Source organism: Elgaria multicarinata, chromosome 9 (assembly GCF_023053635.1).
Source record: "Elgaria multicarinata webbii isolate HBS135686 ecotype San Diego chromosome 9, rElgMul1.1.pri, whole genome shotgun sequence".
Taxonomy (NCBI): Eukaryota; Metazoa; Chordata; class Lepidosauria; order Squamata; family Anguidae; genus Elgaria; species Elgaria multicarinata.
In genome coordinates, this window is record NC_086179.1 from 4,775,093 (window position 1) to 4,792,374 (window position 17,282).

Below are 17,282 nucleotides of genomic sequence, written 5' to 3' on the forward strand. Positions count from 1 at the left end.
TGCTGGTGGTTTCCCACTTCCCTTAGTAAACACAAACACTAGGAACTGTTTCCAGATTCCTTCGAACTCATTTATTTTAGTTACGCCTTTTCTCCACTTAATATTGCATGTCAGTTTATCATTAATGGCTATGTCCCATACTTCTTTGTACCATTCCTCAATAGAATATTCCCCTTGGATCTTCCAGTTCCTAGCTATCATCAATCGTGCTGCAACCAACAAACTCGATATCAGCTCTATAGTTCCTTTTCCACACTTTATATCTTCAAATAGTGACAGCAATGCTATTTTTGGTGTTTGTTCTATTTTCATTCCCACTATTTCTTCAATTTCTGAAAACACCATCTTCCATAATCTTTGTACATATTTGCATTGCCACCACATATGTAAATACGTTCCTTTTTCCCCACATCCTCTCCAACAATTTGCTGAATGTTGATCACTTATCTTATTCAATCTAACCGGGGTTAGGTACCACCTCCATAAAATTTTAAAATAATTCTCCTTTATTCTTACTGATAAACTTCTCAACACTCTTTGTTTCCATAGTCCCTCCCAGCTCTGTCGCCCTATTTGTATCTTCAAATCTGATTCCCAAATCATTTTCTCTGTATTCTCTCTAAACTCCTTCTCTAACAATATTTTATATATTTCACTCATTAATCCTTTTGAAACTATACTACTTCCTTTTCCTTTCTCCTTACTTACTACTAATTCTTCAAACCTCGTCATCTTTCTGCACATTCTATTATCTTTAATCCACTTTTTATTCCATTGTTCTAATTGACCATATTCTAGCCAAGATAGCTTCTTCTCCTTTAACAAATTTTCCATATCTTCTCTTGTTTTAATATCTCTTACCCAATCCTTTAATTTTATTTTATTTTTCTCTTTTAATATTTTACATAATCTATCCTTTAGATCCTCTGGGAAATTCTTTAACATTATTATCGGTGCTAAGGGAGAGTTGCTCGGAAGCAGCTTCCCTTTAAATTTACTCCAAATTTCCCATTGAGTCCTCAGGAGTGGATTATCTATACTTCCAACCCACTTTCTTCCTCCATCTTTAAAAAAAACATTCTCCAGATTCATCTCTACCTTACTTATGATTTTTTCTTCCATCCAATATAAATCTCCTATTCCCATAATTGCTTCTACAACATGTCTTAATCTATTTGCTACGTAGTATAATTTTATGTTTGGGAGACCCATTCCCCCCTTTTTTTGGCTTAGGTACCAATTATTTTTATTCACTCTTGCTCTCTTTTCTCCATTACAATATTTATTAATAATATTTTGCCAACTTTTTATCTCGGTTTCTGATATTTTTATAGGTAACATCCTAAATACAAAATTAATTTTAGCTAATATCTTCATTTTTATCAAAGCTATTCTCCCAAACCAAGATAAATTTAATCTTTTATATTTTTCCAATTTCTCTAGTACCTCCTTCTTTAACCTCGTTAAATTTTCCCTTTCTAAATTCTCTAGATTTTTTGTAATTTTAATTCCCAAATATTTAATCTCGTTCTTAACTTTCAATTCCATTCCCTTAAATTCCCAATCCTTTTCTTCCTTCTTAGTATAGTTAAACAACATCATCTCTGATTTAGACCAATTTATTTTTAACCCTGTAATTTCCTCAAATTCCCTCAACTGATATTTAATTCTTTCTAATTTTCTTAATGGATTCTTAATGGTCAATAAAGTATCATCCGCAAACATGTTTAGCTTTATTTCCCTTACCTCTCCAATTCCTTCTAATTCTTTATCCTCCCTTAGTGCCTTCGCCAAAACTTCCATAACCATTACAAAAAGGACCGGCGAGAGCGGACATCCTTGTCTTGTTCCTCTGGCTAGTCGTATCTTTTCAGTAAGTCCGTCATTTACCACCACTACCGCCGTATTTTGGGAATATAGCTGTTCTATTACATTTTTAAATTTATTTCCAAATCCCAATTTATCTATAATACTCTTTAGTGCCTGCCAGCTCACACAATCAAAAGCTTTAAAAATATCTAATGCCATAATACCTGCCTTAATATTTGCTTTTTTTATTACATTTATTACATTTAAAACTCTACCCACTAAATTATGCATATGTCTTCCTACCACAAACCCACATTGATCTGCTCCTATATATTCTGCCAAAAATTTATTTAGTCGTTTGGCCATAATAGATGTAAAAATTTTAGCATCCTGATTTATTAAAGAAATAGGTCTATAAGAATCGGGATTAGTCAAATCTTTATCTGGTTTTGGGATCAGAATTATCACTGAATGTTCCCATGATTCGGGTATCTTCTCTCCTGATAATATCCTATTATAAAGTTCCATTAATTTTGGAACTAAACAGTCTTTGAAGACCTTATAATATTCTGGACCCAAACCATCTGCTCCTGGTGATTTACCCACTTTTAACTTATCAATAACCTCTTCAACTTCTCTTTGAGTTATTACTGACTCCATTAACTCCTTATATTCTGATTTTATTTCCTTCTTTATAAACCTTCCAATATACTCCTCCACCTTTTCTTGTTGAATTTCTTTACCCTTGTACAATTCCTGATAAAATTCCTGAAAAATTTTTATTTTAGTTTTCATTGCATGACAATAATTCCCTCGGCTATCTTTCAACGTTTCTATCCCATTCCTCCCTTTTTCTTTTTGTGTGAGCTTGGCAAGCAACCTCGAGTTCTTATCACTGTTTTCAAAATATTCCCTTTTCATATACATTAAATTCTTTTGAATCTCTTCTATATTTAAATTTTCTAATTGTTTCTTCTTAGCTTGTATTTCCACTAATTTATATTTATCTTTACTTCGCCAATATCTTTCCTCCAAGTTTTTAATTTCTATCTCTAACTTTTCCTGTTCTGCACGTTGTTGTCTTTTTAAACTACATGTTTCTCTAATACAGATTCCTCTTGCTACAGCCTTCATGGTGTCCCAAATGACTGACCCAGCTGTTCCTCCTTTTTCATTAATTTCCCATGACTCCGACAGTTCCTTCCGAATTTTATCTACTATTTTATTGTATTTCAATATCTTTGTGTTCAACTTCCATCTATATGCCTCTTTATAATCTTTCTTAACTGTAAATTCTAAACTTAACAAGGCATGATCAGTTACTTTTATTACCCCCATTTCCATTTTACAAATCCTCGTTGCAAAGTCTTTTGAAACAAATATATGATCTATCCTGGAGTATGTATGATGAACTGGGGAAAAGAATGAGAATCCAGGCCTATTCCCATTAAGTAAGCGCCACGAATCTAAATAATCATTTTCTTTTACTAATTTATTCAATATAGTCATATTGTTCCTCTTTTCAGCATTAGTGGGATTTGACCTGTCTCTTTTATTATCCATAACCATATTAAAATCCCCAGCTAATATAGCATACCCCTCCTTAAATTCTTCTATTTCTTTAAACAACTTTATAAAAAACTCTCTATGCCTCTCATTTGGGGCATAAACATTAATCAAAGTATAAACCTTTCCCTCAATTTTACCTTTTAACATAAGATATCTACCCTTATCATCCTTTTTTACCTCTTCTAATGTAAACCCACTTTTTTTTTAAATCAAAGTGGCCACTCCATTTTTTTTTGATGTCCCTAATGCCTTTTCATAATAGGCTAGCCACTTTAATTTTATCATATTCGAATTCTCGGAGCCTTGGTGTGTCTCTTGGATCATTATAATATCTGATCCCTCTTTATTAAGCATTTGTTCTATTCTCTTCCTTTTCACGACTGCCCCTAAACCTTTAACATTGAGTGTTGATACCTTTATCTTTTTATCCATAATCACCCTTTTGAAATCTCTTCCGATCCCTTGTGCTCAGCAGTTCAAACTTGCTTACATAAAAACACAAACTCCATACATAAAACCCCCACCCTCCTACCCCAATCCCTCCTCCCCTACCTTCCCCCCCTCCCCACCCCCCCACTCTAATCCCCCCCATATCCCCGTGAGTCTAGTACTCCAGCCATCTACTTTAAAGGGGGAGGGGGGAGGGGGGAGGCAGTGCTGTGCCTGGCCGGCAGGTTTCTATATTAGCATTTTAGCCAGCTACAATATAAAACGGCCACAGCCAAGTCATAAAACAGAAGAACGGTTAAAATACCAAACCATAAATAAACCACAGGGCGGTCCGAAGTGTGTTAGGGGTCCTCAGCTTCCAATTGGCACAACTGAAAAAGAAGGTCTCCGTCTGCTTCTGGAAGGATGACGGAGGGGGGGCCATACGCCCCGCGCCCACCCATGGGAGAGCATTCCATAGTTTTGGGGCTATGGCAGAAAAGGCCCTGGGCTTCGCAGGGGCCAACCTGGCCTCCATGTTAGCTGACCCAGTTGTGCATTGGGACATGCCTATTCATGCGTGCACACCTCTCTTTGTTTTTTCTTTGTTTATTTATTTATTTATTACATTTTTATACCGCCCAGTTCACAAAAATTAAAACCATAATAAAACAACCAACAGGTTAAAAGAACAAATACAAAATACAGTATAAAAAGCACAACCAGGATAAAACCACACAGCAAAATTGATATAAGATTAAAATACAGAGTTAGAACAGTAAAATTTAAATTTAAGTTAAAATTAAGTGTTAAAATATTGAGAGAATAAGAAGGTCTTCAGCTGGCGACGAAAGGAGTACAGTATAGGCGCCAGGCGGACCTCTCTGGGGAGCTCATTCCACAACCAGGGTGCCACAGCGGAGAAAGCCCTGCTCCTGGTAGCCACCTGCCTCACTTCCTTCGGCAGGGGCTCACGGAGAAGGGCCCCTGTCAATCTTAAGGTCCGGGCAGGTACATATGGGAGGAGGCGTTCCTTCAGATAACCTGGCCCCAAGCCATTTTATTTATTTATTTATTTATTTATTACATTTCTATACCGCCCAATAGCCGGAGCTCTCTGGGCGGTTCACAAAAATTAAAAATGTTTAGGGCTTTGTATGTTAGTACCAGCACTTTGAATCGGGCCCGGACCTGGACTGGCAGCCAATGAAACTGGAAAAGAACTGGTGTGATGTGGTCTCGTCAGCCAGTCCCTGTTCGTAACTGTGCTGCCCTGTTTTGTACCAGTGGAAGTTTCCGGATGGTTTTCAAAGGCAGCCCCACGTATAATGCATTGCAGTAATCCAAACGAGAGGTTATCAGAGCATGGATCACTGTAGCTAGGCTATCTCTGTCCAGATAAGGGTGTAGTTGGTATATCAGCCTCAGCTGATAAAAGGTGCTCTTTGCCACTGAGTTCACCTGTGCCTCAAGTGACAGTTCTGGATCCAAGAGCACCCCCAAACTACGGACCCGATCCTTTAGGGAGAGTGCAACCCTGTCCAGGACAGGGCAAACATCACCTCGCTGGACAGATGAACCACCCGCTAACAGTACCTCCGTCTTGTCTGGATTAAGTCTCAGTTTATTAGCCCTCATCCAGTCCATTACCGTGCCCAGGCACTGGTTCAGAACAGCCACTGCCTCACCTGGGTTTGATGAAAAGGAAAGGTAGAGCTGGGTATCATCTGCATATTGATGACACCTCAGTCCACATCTCCAGATAACCTCCCCCAGCGGCTTCATGTATATGTTATATGTTTTTTCTTTGTTTAGAGAAATGCAATATTTAATGTGAATGTGCAGCAATGGTTGGCCCTCTGCTCTTCCGGTTTGTGTACTTGGAAAGAGCCTATGGGTGCAATTTATTGGCACATCTCCCATCGCGACGCGGTTACAGATGTGGACGACAAAGCATGACAACACGTATTTTGCTGCGCGAAAGCAAACGCCTTTGTCCCTTTTCCCCCCTTCCCTTCTCTGCTGATTTATCATCCGATTGCTGCTAGAAGACCTAGAAAATTGCTGTCTTGTTTTGTGTTTAAGCAGAAATGTAAAAAGTGTCGCCCAAAGTGAAATTCTGTTTCAGTGTTGGATTTTTATTTTATTTTTTAAAAATCATTTCTTTCAGAATTTGCTGAAAAAAGGGGGTCACACAGAAACTGAGCCCCTGCATTTCTGTAAGGCAAGCCACGCGGAAACGGACTGTCTGATGGTCATCATTAGAAATGAGGACATATTTCCACATATACATAAAGTATGTTCAAAAATCTCTCTCTCATCACAGAAGATAATTTCCCGATATTAAAACCCTGCCTTACCCCTAAATTCTTGCCGCTCTTGCAGGTACTTATATGGATAGGGTATTATCTATATAAGTACCTCCATAGTGTACAGAAGTAGCTAAGAGAGCAGGGCGGTGTAGTGGTTAGAGTGCTGGACTGGGGAGACCCGGGTTCTAGTCCCCACTCGGCCATGAAGCTCCCTGGGTGATTTTGGGCCAGTCACTGACTTTCAGCTAAAACCTACCTCGCAGGGTTGTTGTTGTGAGGATAAAATGGACATGAGGAGAATCAGGTAATTGTGCTCTTTGGAGGAAAAGAGGGATATGAATGTAACAAATAAATAAGGATCGGGACAAAATTTTAACACAGGCTTTCCTAGCCTGGTGCCTTCCAGATGTGTTGAACTAATGGGAGTTGTAGTCCAACACATCTGGAAGGCACCAGGTCAGGGAAGACTGTGGTAATGTATTAATTAGCGGCATGCACTCTGCCCCTGAGCTGATTAACCCTTGCTTGGGTGGCTTTCAAATGGGATTAGACCTTCATGGAAGAGAACAGGGCTAACCATAGCAGTCAGTCTTGATAATGAAATGGAACTTCCATGTACAGGCCCAGTGTACCTTTCCAGACCAGTTGATGGGGAATAAATAACAGAGATCTGTTGCTTTTACGTCCTGCTTGGGAACCTTTTAGAGTCAACTGGTGGATCATTGAGGACAAGGAAGTGGGAGGGGGGACTAGGTAGACCTTGGACTGATCCACCAGTTTGGTTTCGATGGTCATATGTCCCATTCTGTCCCGTCCCCTTGATGCAGATGGTTAAATTTTAATCTTAGGTTCTCACTGTAGGTTGAAAGCTGTATCAGTTGCCCAAATGAATGAATGCCTCACACTGTGAAGGCCCCAGAGTTAGGGCCAGCAGGGTCAGTTGTGCAAGCAGTCAGCCGGAGGGGGCCAGGCACCCACAGCTTTGCCCAAGGCCAGTTTCCAGGGATGGCCATCAAAGGGGTCGTAGGGCGGGTCCAAAGCAGGCGAGTGGTCGCATCCCGAGAGCGGCAGCAAAAGGGCCGGCAGCAGGAGATGCAACCTAGCCCGGCTTGGCTGGTTTCCAGCAGAGAGTCTCCAGAGCAGGCGCGGGGGATCTTTTGCCCATGAAGGGCCACTGGCCCATGGGAAAAGCCAATCGCCTGCAGCCGATGAGCCCAAAGTACGGGCTTGTCGCTCTGCGGGATTGGCTAGCTCTTTCTCTCTGTGTGCCACCCCATCCCTTCTCTACTTCCCGGAGGGGGCAGTCTGGGGGACAAGAGTCACCCTGAAGCCCCTGGAGGGCCACATGATAATAAGCTGAGGGCTACGGGTTCGCCTCCCCTGGCTATGGAGCCACGACGTTGACTGACAAATTGCTCAGTAGGAATCTCAGGAGATGTTCTGCCAGCTTTGCTCAGTTGGCCCTGAATGTGAATAGCCTGCATGAAGATTTTAAATGCTTGGGGGCTTTTTGGGGTGGGGGAATAAGCCCTGGTTATACCTCTGGCGGATGGAAGCTCTCCGTTCCTTTTGTGCCTCCCTCCTCCAAATCCGAGAAGGAACCGGCCTCCTTACGGGTGTACGTGGTCCACCTCCCCATTGTCTGTTGCCATACAAGCCAGGCTTAGCCCACCCTAGGCAATCCGAACAGCTGGAGAGATGCTATACACGAGAAACCTTTGTGTCTTGAACAGATCCCTTCCTTGCTGCGGCTAAAGCACTTTCCCAGTGTGACGTTTGCTGGCGTGGACAACCCTGAGGACGTCCTGGATCACACCTATCAGGAGCTGTTCTGCAGTGGAGGCTTCGTGGTGACGGATGATGCAGTGCTGGAGACGCTGACGCTGGGTGAGCCGCTGCATCTTCTTTGCCCACAGGCTCAGAAAAAAGCAAAGCCCTCTGGGAGCTCTATCATAGAATCATAGAATAGCAGAGTTGGAAGGGTCCTACAAGGCCATCAAGTCCAACCCCCTGCTCAATGCAGGAATCCACCCTAAAGCATCCCTGACAGATGGTTGTCCAGCTGCCTCTTGAAGGCCTCTAGGGTGGGAGAGCCCACAACCTCCCTAGGTAACTGATTCCGTTCTCGTACTGCTCTAACAGTCAGAAAGTTTTTCCTGATGTCCAGCCGGAATCTGGCTTCCTTGAACTTGAGCCCGTTATTCCGTGTCCTGCACTCTGGGAGGATCGAGAAGAGATCCTGGCCCTCCTCTGTGTGACAACCTTTTAAGTATTTGAAGAGTGCTATCATGTCTCCCCTCAATCTTCTCTTCTCCAGGCTAAACATGCCCAGTTCTTTCAGTCTCTCTTCATAGGGCTTTGTTTCCAGACCCCTGATCATCCTGGTTGCCCTCCTCTGAACCCTATATTGCTAGGGACTGCAAAGGGGAATTCCTGCAATCACATTTTTAGCCAGTGTTAACAGAACAAAACCTCCCTGCACATAGAAAAGTAGCATGTCAGGGAAAATCTGCCTGTCGTCTTTCAGTTAGACAAAAGGAAGGGAACAGAATGTTTTCAGATCACCCCTTTTCTCACAGAGACCAATGCCAAAGTGACCTTTACTTATCCAGATTTTAAAAATGCAAATTTTTCAGTTCTGCAGCATTTTTAACGTCTGATTGTTAAGTTATTAGATTAATGTAGAGCTGGTGGCCTGTAGTGGTTCAAGGGTCAAGCTGTGAACTAGGAGCTCAATCCCAGCCATCAACTCACTGGGTGAGTTAAGACAAGCTGTACTTCCTCAGTCTAAGACAGACATGCACACACTGTTCAGATGTAATGACGGTGTTCAGTGGCAACTCCGGGGTTAATTAACCTATGGTTTGTTCTTGGGTTAACTTGGGGTTGTTTAACCCACGAATAACCCCAAGTTCAGATGTCACGGTAACATGCAGCATTCATACGTTGTTGCTAGAAACTAGAAGTGGCTCATGGGCGGCGTGTATCCCCTGCATTTTGTGGGTTAATTAATTGCATGGTGTGGGGGTTAATTAACCCACAAATTGCCACTGAACACCTCCATTATGTCTTAACAAGATCACGCACACTGTTCGGATGTAATGGTGGAGTTTGGTGGCAGTTCTTGGGTATTGCTAGGTTGTTGCTAGAAACCGGAAGTGGCTCATGTGTATCCCCACATTTCATGGGTCGATTAATTGCATGGGGTGGGGGTTCATTTAACCCACAAATTGCCGCCGAACACCACCATTCTGTCCAAACAAGGTCACAGACAGAGGCAGATAGATACACACACACACACACACACACACACACACACACACACGCATTGAAATATGGGGAGAATAACCCTGGCCTACTCAACAGGGGGGTTGTAAACCTCACTAGGGCAAATGGAACCTTCGGTTGCCGCCTAGACATGCGTGGCCCCCTGAGGCGGCAGCTCCGTCCACTTTGCCTGCCCCTCGCCTTGATGGGGGTGATGGGTGGCGTCAGGAACGGCAGCTCCAGAGCACTTTGACCGCCTTGAGGCGGTGGCCTCCCCTAGAGCTGGCTCCTCTCTCACCGTTCTCCAGGCGGCCGGCGTTTCAGGTAGGGGGCCGGGTCTTGGCGGGCTGAATTAGGCCTGCAGCCGGAGGGTTGCCTTCTCAGCCCTGGTGCGCATAAAACTCTTTGAGCACTTCGTTATGCAAATACACTGATCAGCCTCTTTTCTGTCAATGGTCTTGAGACAGTAGCTGCTTATAATGCAACAGGCGGTATATATATAAAAAAAGCAGATTGGAAGGAGGAAGGAACTTTGCGCAGTTTTAGATGCCGGCTCTTTCTCTCTCTTGTATAGTGAAGTCATAGAACGACCAGGGGTGGGGGTGGGTGGGGGTGGAACCCTGCGCTAGCCCCCAAGGGGTTGGAAGAGACCTTGATTTCTTGCCTCTGTCCGGTGGGAAGGCTGCTGACGGAGGCCGTTCTGCTCCACCAGAAGCCGCTCAGGGCAACTCTCTGACAAACCCAAAGCCTTAGCGATATGAGCAATCAAGCCATACCTTGTGCCGGCCAAGAGCTCGCCCAGGGCCGCCAAACTTGACAATTGCCACTGCTGTCTTACCTCGACGCTCTTTCCGTAGGGGAGCTGAAGGAGATGGTCAAAACCCTGGAGAAGCTCAATGGTCACAGCAGGTGGAAGTGGCTCCTTCACTACAAGGAGACGAAGAAGCTGAGAGAGGACGCCAGGTGAGGACGGGGGGCAGCTGCCACGGAGGCCCTGTCAGGCACCTGAGGTGCTTGGGTTTGGCCGTCGCTTGCGGGGGCCCCAAACGCTGTGCCCCGATTCACAGAAAGCCCCCCCCCCTTCTTCCAATGGCTGCTGGCGAGAATTTCAGCCTGCCTTTCCCTGCCAACCCACAGGCACCAGAATCAAGCAGAGCAAGTGGGAGCAGTGTGGCATAGTGATTAGAGAGCTAGACCGTGAGATCTGGGTTCTAGTCCCCACTCAGCCATGGAAGCTCCCCAGGGGTCTTTGGGCCAGTCATTTGACTCTCAGACTAACCTACCTCACAAGGTTGTTGTGAGGATCAAATGGAGAGGAGTTGGAGGAGGACCACGTCTGCCATCTTGAGCTCCTTGGAGGAAACGCAGGATATAAATGAGAGGCAGTGTGGTGTAGTGGCTAAAGTGTTGGACTGGGAGTCGGGAGATCCGGGTTCTAGTCCCCACTCGGGGTGACTCTGGGCCAGTCACAGACTCTCAGCCCGGCCTACATCACAGGGTTGTTGTTGTGAGGATAAAGTGGAGAGGAGGAGGATTATGTATGCTGCCTTGGGTTACTTGGAGGAAAAAAGGCAGGGTATAAATGTAATAATAATAGTAATAATATAAATGTAATGCTTAATTAATTACTTTTATTTAACCCAAGTGCTCTGAAGCTGGAGCACTCCGACATTTCCTAAATCCCGCCAACTCCTGCTGTCAAGGCAGAAGGAGCGGCATTCCTTCCAAAAAATTAATCATTTCCCTCCCTTTAGACCAGCTCTAGAGCTGGTCTGAATGTCCCCCATGCTGGGGCCATGGTGGGGACTGGGACAGCTTTGGATCCTTTAGCGCTCTGACGCTTGAAGGGTCAGGGGCACAGATCTACCTGCAGAACCCCGAGTCTCCAGCCTCGGAGGGGATTTCCACCCTGCGGGCCCCTAGGACACTTGCCCATACATCCATGAGCGGTGCAGTCAGCTACATGCCATCACACGCACCCATAGGAACATGACGAAACGCTGTGCAAAATATGATGGCATGTCGGAATGGCTGCATCCAGGTTACTTAAGGCGAGTTCATTAGCGCAGGTAGCTGTCCTCGCTGGACAGGATCTGCGTCACGTGTCAGAGAGGTGTCTTTGAGCAGAGCGTAACTCAAAGCCATTGAGGCCCGGCCTGACTGTCCCTTGCCTCGCAGGGTGGATCCCGCCGCTCATGCCAAGGAATCGCTCCTGCAGTCCTGCCAGGGGGCCAACATCACTAAAGCCCTGCACTACCATCAGTGCGATTCCAGGTCCTGCCCGAGAGATGAGCGATCGCATTGCTTGCTGCTCTTGCAGGTCCAGCAGATCAGTGAGAGGTTTGCCGTGTTCCTCACAGGTAAGAAACCCACCTGGGCCTTCCCTTCTCGTCACACCCTTCGGTTCCGGCGTGCCACGTCCTAGCTGGCGTTGCAGCTGTGATGCAATTCCCTCCCCCCTACCTCAAAAAAACCCCTAAAGACAAAAACCACAGGAAGGGTTTAGGAAGTATCCACATGAATAAAGAGACCTGCAGAAGCACCATTTGCAAGTGTCACTACCGTGATGTAGGGAAGGACGTTTCCTTGGCAGTCGTGCCAAGGTGGGTAACATCTGCGTCACGCCAACTTCTTGACTTTTTGAAACATCTTCAGAGGTTTTAGCACATCCCTGAGCTGGGGAGCAGCCACCAAGGACATGACGCACCTAGAATATGGATCTTATTGGAAAGGGAAAGGAACCTCTCGTGCAAGCACTGAGTCATTACTGACTCTTGGAGGGACGCCAGCTTTCGCTGACGTTTTCTTGGCAGGCCTTATAGCGGGGTGGTTTGCCGTTGCCTTCCCCGGCCGTGATGACCTTTCCCCCAGCTAACTGGGTACTCATTTTACCGACCTCGGGAGGATGGAAGGCTGAGTCCACCCAAGCCGGCTGCCTGAGAACCAGCTTCCGCTGGGATCGAACTCAGGCCGTGGGGAGAGTTTCAGCTGCAGAAACTGCTGCTTTACCGCTCTGCCCCACACGAGGCTCATGGATCTTATTAAGGGGGTGGAAATGGGCCCCTGCAGCCTCCAAAGTTTCCTCCCCCTGCTTTAATCCGCCAACAAATTGTGCTGAGCCGCCTTGTCTTTTATGTAGACAGCAGTAACCCCTCCCCCTCATTCTCCCATGGCAGGAAAGACCAGCGCCAGCCGAGAGGCCTTGGAGAGCAAAGGGATCCTCGTGCTGGATGTAAATACTTTCATTGCAACCGCTCAAGATATGGTGACATCGTCGAGAAGTGGCTATTGGTAAGGAGAGCCGGGGTGGGGGTGGGGGCGTCCCTGGGGGAGTGAATCGGGCAGGGAGGCGAAATGGAGGAACTGGACGTCTGAGTAGGGTGACCCTATGGAAAGGAGGACAGGGCTCCTGTGTCTTTAACGGTTGTATAGAAAAGGGAATTTCAGCAGGTGTCATTTGTCTGCATGTAGCACCTGGCGAAATACCCTCTTCATCAAAACAGTTAAAGCTGCAGGAGCTATTCTAGAGTGACCAGATACAAAAGGGAATGACCAGATACAAAAGGGAGGCCAAATGGAGGAACTGGAAGTCTGAATAGGGTGACCCTATGGAAAGGAGGACAGGGCTCCTGTGACTTTAACAGTTGTACAGAAAAGGGAATTTCAGCAGGGGTCATTTGTATGCATGTAGCACCTGGCGAAATACCCTCTTCATCACAACAGTTAAAGCTGCAGGAGCCCTGCCCTGCCCCCTTTTGCATCTGGTCATGCTAGGCAGGGCTCCTGCAGCTTTGACTGTTGTGATGCGGAGGGAATTTCGCCAGGTGCTGCATGCGTACAAATGACACCTGTTGAAATTCCCTTTTCTACATAACTGTTAAAGATACAGGAGCCCTGCCCTCCTTTTCATACCATCACCCTAAGTCTGAGATCATCTGGAATGGTTTTTTTTTTTCATGCATGGGGGAGAAATGCAGAGTTTGGGAGCCCCTTCCATCCCTCCCAGAAGCCGCTTTGAGGACTGCTGCTTGCATGAGTTAGCGCAGCGTAGCGCTAAGGAGGCTGAGCTGCGAATCAGGAAGCCCCCAGCTGGAGGCTCACCTCTGCCGTGACCCCACGGAGAGGGCTAAAGCAGGTTTTTCTCAGCCTCACTCCCCGTTCCCTGCAGTTGCAGTATGTGGATGATAAAAAATTGGCCTCCCTTCCAGGCTGGAGTGTGTGGATTGCTTTGAAGCCTTGAAGACACCATTCAAATGCAAAGTTTCGTTGAGATTATTAATGCTAAAAGGCTGCCATCTGGTGGCTTGTAAGACCTGTGTTTGTCACTCAATTCTTCCTGCCTCTTCTGATTTCCTACTCTCCAGTGCTTCTTTACTGCTTTTAGCCATTCTGTTTGCCTTCCTCCCAAGCACTCAGGATGCAATCCGTGGGCTCCCCATACTTCCTGTTTTATCCTTGCAACAGCTGTGTGTGTGAGAGAGCGTCAGCTAAGAGGGAGGGGCTGGCCTGAGCTCACTGGGTGACCTCATAGAGGAAGAGGTATCTGAGCCTCAACTCCTGGCGGTGGCTGTTTGGAATGGCTGCTGTTTGGCAGGGAGAGGTGCAGATCCGTAGGCACCTCTTGGTTAATAAGGTCGGTCCTGGATGCTCTTGAGGCAAGAAGATTCCAGGGCCGATGTTGTGAGCAGAGGCTATTGAGCAGTGGGGGCGTTCCCTTCTTTAGTCTTAAACTGGAACGGAAGCGGTGTCTCGTAGATCTAAGGTGAGACCACGCCTCGAACAGAATGATCAGAAATGGCAGCCAGGCCTGCTTGGACAAAGGGACAAGGGATGCTTTCCCTTTTGGAAATATCAACCACCAATAGCAATGGAGATCTGGTTCTCACCCAACCAGCCTGTAGATGTTTCAGCTAGTGGGCAACGGGGGAATGTTTGTGGGGCAGGAAGCAGCATAGGCTGCCGCGCATCTATGACTAACAAGAAATGCTGCTGGATCTTTCGATGAAATGGAAACCCTGGGTTTGGTCTGAAAAAGCTTACTAGGCTATTCATACCGTTTAGGAACTTCCTGCTTGGGTACAATTCTGAGAAACGTGTTGTGGGGGACTAGAGTTCAGAGGAAACACCTTTTGGAATGGCAGAATCTCATTGGCCCTGTTCAGAAGACACCTTAAACCACAGTGGTTAAAGGCTAAGATACACCGTGGTTTAAGGTGTCTTCTGAACAGGGACAGTCTATTGCTCTAGTGCTGGAGTTGTCAAGTTGTTAGGGTGACCATATGAAACAGAGGACAGGGCTCCTGTATCTTTAACAGTTGTATTGAAAAGGGCATTTCAGCAGGTGTCATTTGTATATATGGGGAACCTGGGGAAATTCCCTCTTCATCACAACAGTTAAAGCTGCCGGTGTCCTGCCCTCTTTTAAATCTGGTCACTCTAATATAGCTCCTGCAGCTTTAACTGTTGTGATGAAGAGGGAATTTCACCATATATACAAATGACACCTGCTGAAATTCCCTTTTCTATGCAACTGTTATACAGGAGCCCTGTCCTCCTTTTCATAGGGTCACCCTATAAGTTGTGGCCTCCGGTATGTTTGGCCTACAAGTTGCCCACCCTAGTGCTAGAAGGCGGCATGCTACTAAAACAGGGTAGGCGCTGCATTTTTTCACAGCCTCTCCTTCCAGACCTTTAGCAGTTAGATGTTCACCACTTCTTTTTTGCAGCTTCTCAGCATATCTTGAATGGTCCTAACCGTGGCTGGTTTCCCTTTATTTCAGAAAACCAAGATGGATGCCTTTCTGACCCTTTAACACAGAACAAACCTCTTTTCTGTTTTCTCTCTCAAAATCCTTGGAGACACATCCTCGGAGGCACATGCACAATAAAAGCTGCCCATGCAGCCACAACGGAATATATATTCTTTTTAATTTCCACTCCTCCTCCCTTGAATAGAACGGTAGCCGTTTTATTTAAGCTCTGCAGAGAAGACTTCTCTTTATTTAACCACAATGTGGTTATATAAAGGAAAATGTATTTTTAATGTTCTCAGTTGTCTTGACTAGAAGAAAGCATTTAAAGTATGATTGTGAAGCTAAATAGAACGATCATAGGAAAAAATAAATAACCCTGTTTACTTGAAGGTTTAGAAATCAGTCCATTTAAGCCAGTTTTGCAGACAAGGTACATAACGGCCTCACTCCAACTAGAAGTTTTCCTCTTCAAGCTACGTTACCACCAATGCTTTTGCACAGCTCCCATTCATTTTAGCAGAGCTTGTGAAGGATGACCCCCAGGTGGATTGTGACAGGTGTACTTGAATCTCAAACATCTTAGGGTCCTGAAGTTTTTTGTACATCAAAACCAATATTTGATGTTCCTGTGCAATGAACGTTACCTTTCAAGTTTTTCTTTTTTGCTGATGGGTATTATTAACTAGTAATGAATAGAACTTTCTCCTCTTGTAGATAGCATGGTTTGAAATCTGGAATTGGGCTTCCTTCCTTTTGACAAGTCTATTTATGGTATTGCAATAAAGGGTTTCACTAAATTGCAGCACTAATAAAAGCAAACCTTGTAAGATACCGTGCATATCTCTTTGGAGACTTTTTTTTGTAACTAATCTTTATAAATAAAGGTGACTAAAAATGTGTTAGCCTGACTTGGTGTAGATGCTCAGATTATTCAAGATGGTGGAAACACCTGCAGACTCCAAAACCAGGTGAATGGGCAATGAAATGGTCAGTGTGGTGGAATGCAAGTCAGCGTCAAGTGACTCATGTTGGGGTAAAAATAAATAAATCCTAACTTCACCTGTACACTGATGGGATCAGGGCTGGCTTTTGACTCACCAGGAAAGTTTGTGTGGTCAATAGCTTAATGAAAACATCAATTGAGTGTGCAGCGGCTGTGGAAAAGGTAAGTTCTGGAGGAGGAATTATAGAATCATAGAATAGCAGAGCTGGAAGGGGCCTACAAGGCCATCGAGTCCAACCCCCTGCTCAATGCAGGAATCCACCCTAAAGCATCCCTGACAGACAGTTGTCGAGCTGCCTCTTGAAGGCCTCTAGGGTGGGAGAGCCCACCACCTCCCTTGGTAACTGGTTCCATTGTCATACTGCTCTAACAGTCAGGAAGTTTTTCCTGATGTCCAGCTGGAATCTGGCTTCCTTTAACTTGAGCCCGTTATTCCGTGTCCTGCATTCTGGGAGGATGGAGAAGAGATCCTGGCCCTCCTCTGTGTGACAACCTTTTAAGTCTTTGAAGAATGCTATCATGTCTCCCCTCCATCTTCTCTTCTCCAGGCTAAACATGCCCAGTTCTTTCAGTCGCTCTTCATAGGGCTTTGTTTCCAGACCTCTGATCATCCTGGTTGCCCTCCTCTGACCACGCTCCAGCTTGTCTGCATCCTTCTTGAATTGCGGAGCCCAGAACTGGACGCAATACTCTAGATGAGGCCTAACCAGGGCCGAATTATTCGGAAAGCGATTGAAAACCAGCCTGCCAGAATCATACATGTCCATATATAGATATGGAATCAGTTACCTAGGGAGGTATGGAACCAGTGACCTAGGGAGGTTGTGGGCTCTCCCACACTAGAGGCCTTCAAGAGGCAGCTGGACAGCCATCTGTCAGGGATGCTTTAGGGTGGATTCCTGCATTGAGCAGGGGGTTGGACTCCATGGCCTTGCAGGCCCCTTCCAACTCTGCTATTCTATGATTCTATGATCTACTTAAGCATAACCATCTTAAGAGCAGCCCTGCTTGATAACTACTTCCAAAGTCTCTATTGCCGACCAACAGACAGTTTTAACTGTATGACACCTGTGTTCTAGCACAACCTCAAGGAGCATTTGGGAACATCAGAGTGCACCCTGCAATATTCATGGAACTCCC

The 17,282-nt window shown here is 45.5% G+C and overlaps 1 protein-coding gene across 1 annotated transcript in view; it reads left to right on the plus strand.

The window, feature by feature from the left end:
- Positions 1-16,047, plus strand: part of TASOR2 (transcription activation suppressor family member 2) — a 69,143-nt gene extending 53,096 nt beyond the window's left edge. Inside the window, exons 15-20 of the mRNA XM_063134604.1 lie at positions 5,978-6,103; positions 7,853-8,006; positions 10,244-10,349; positions 11,565-11,746; positions 12,563-12,677; positions 15,167-16,047. Coding sequence (XP_062990674.1) covers positions 5,978-6,103; positions 7,853-8,006; positions 10,244-10,349; positions 11,565-11,746; positions 12,563-12,677; position 15,167 — 684 coding nt within the window. The 3' untranslated portion in view covers positions 15,168-16,047. The remainder of the gene's footprint in view (positions 1-5,977; positions 6,104-7,852; positions 8,007-10,243; positions 10,350-11,564; positions 11,747-12,562; positions 12,678-15,166) is intronic.
- Positions 16,048-17,282: the final 1,235 nt, after the last annotated feature.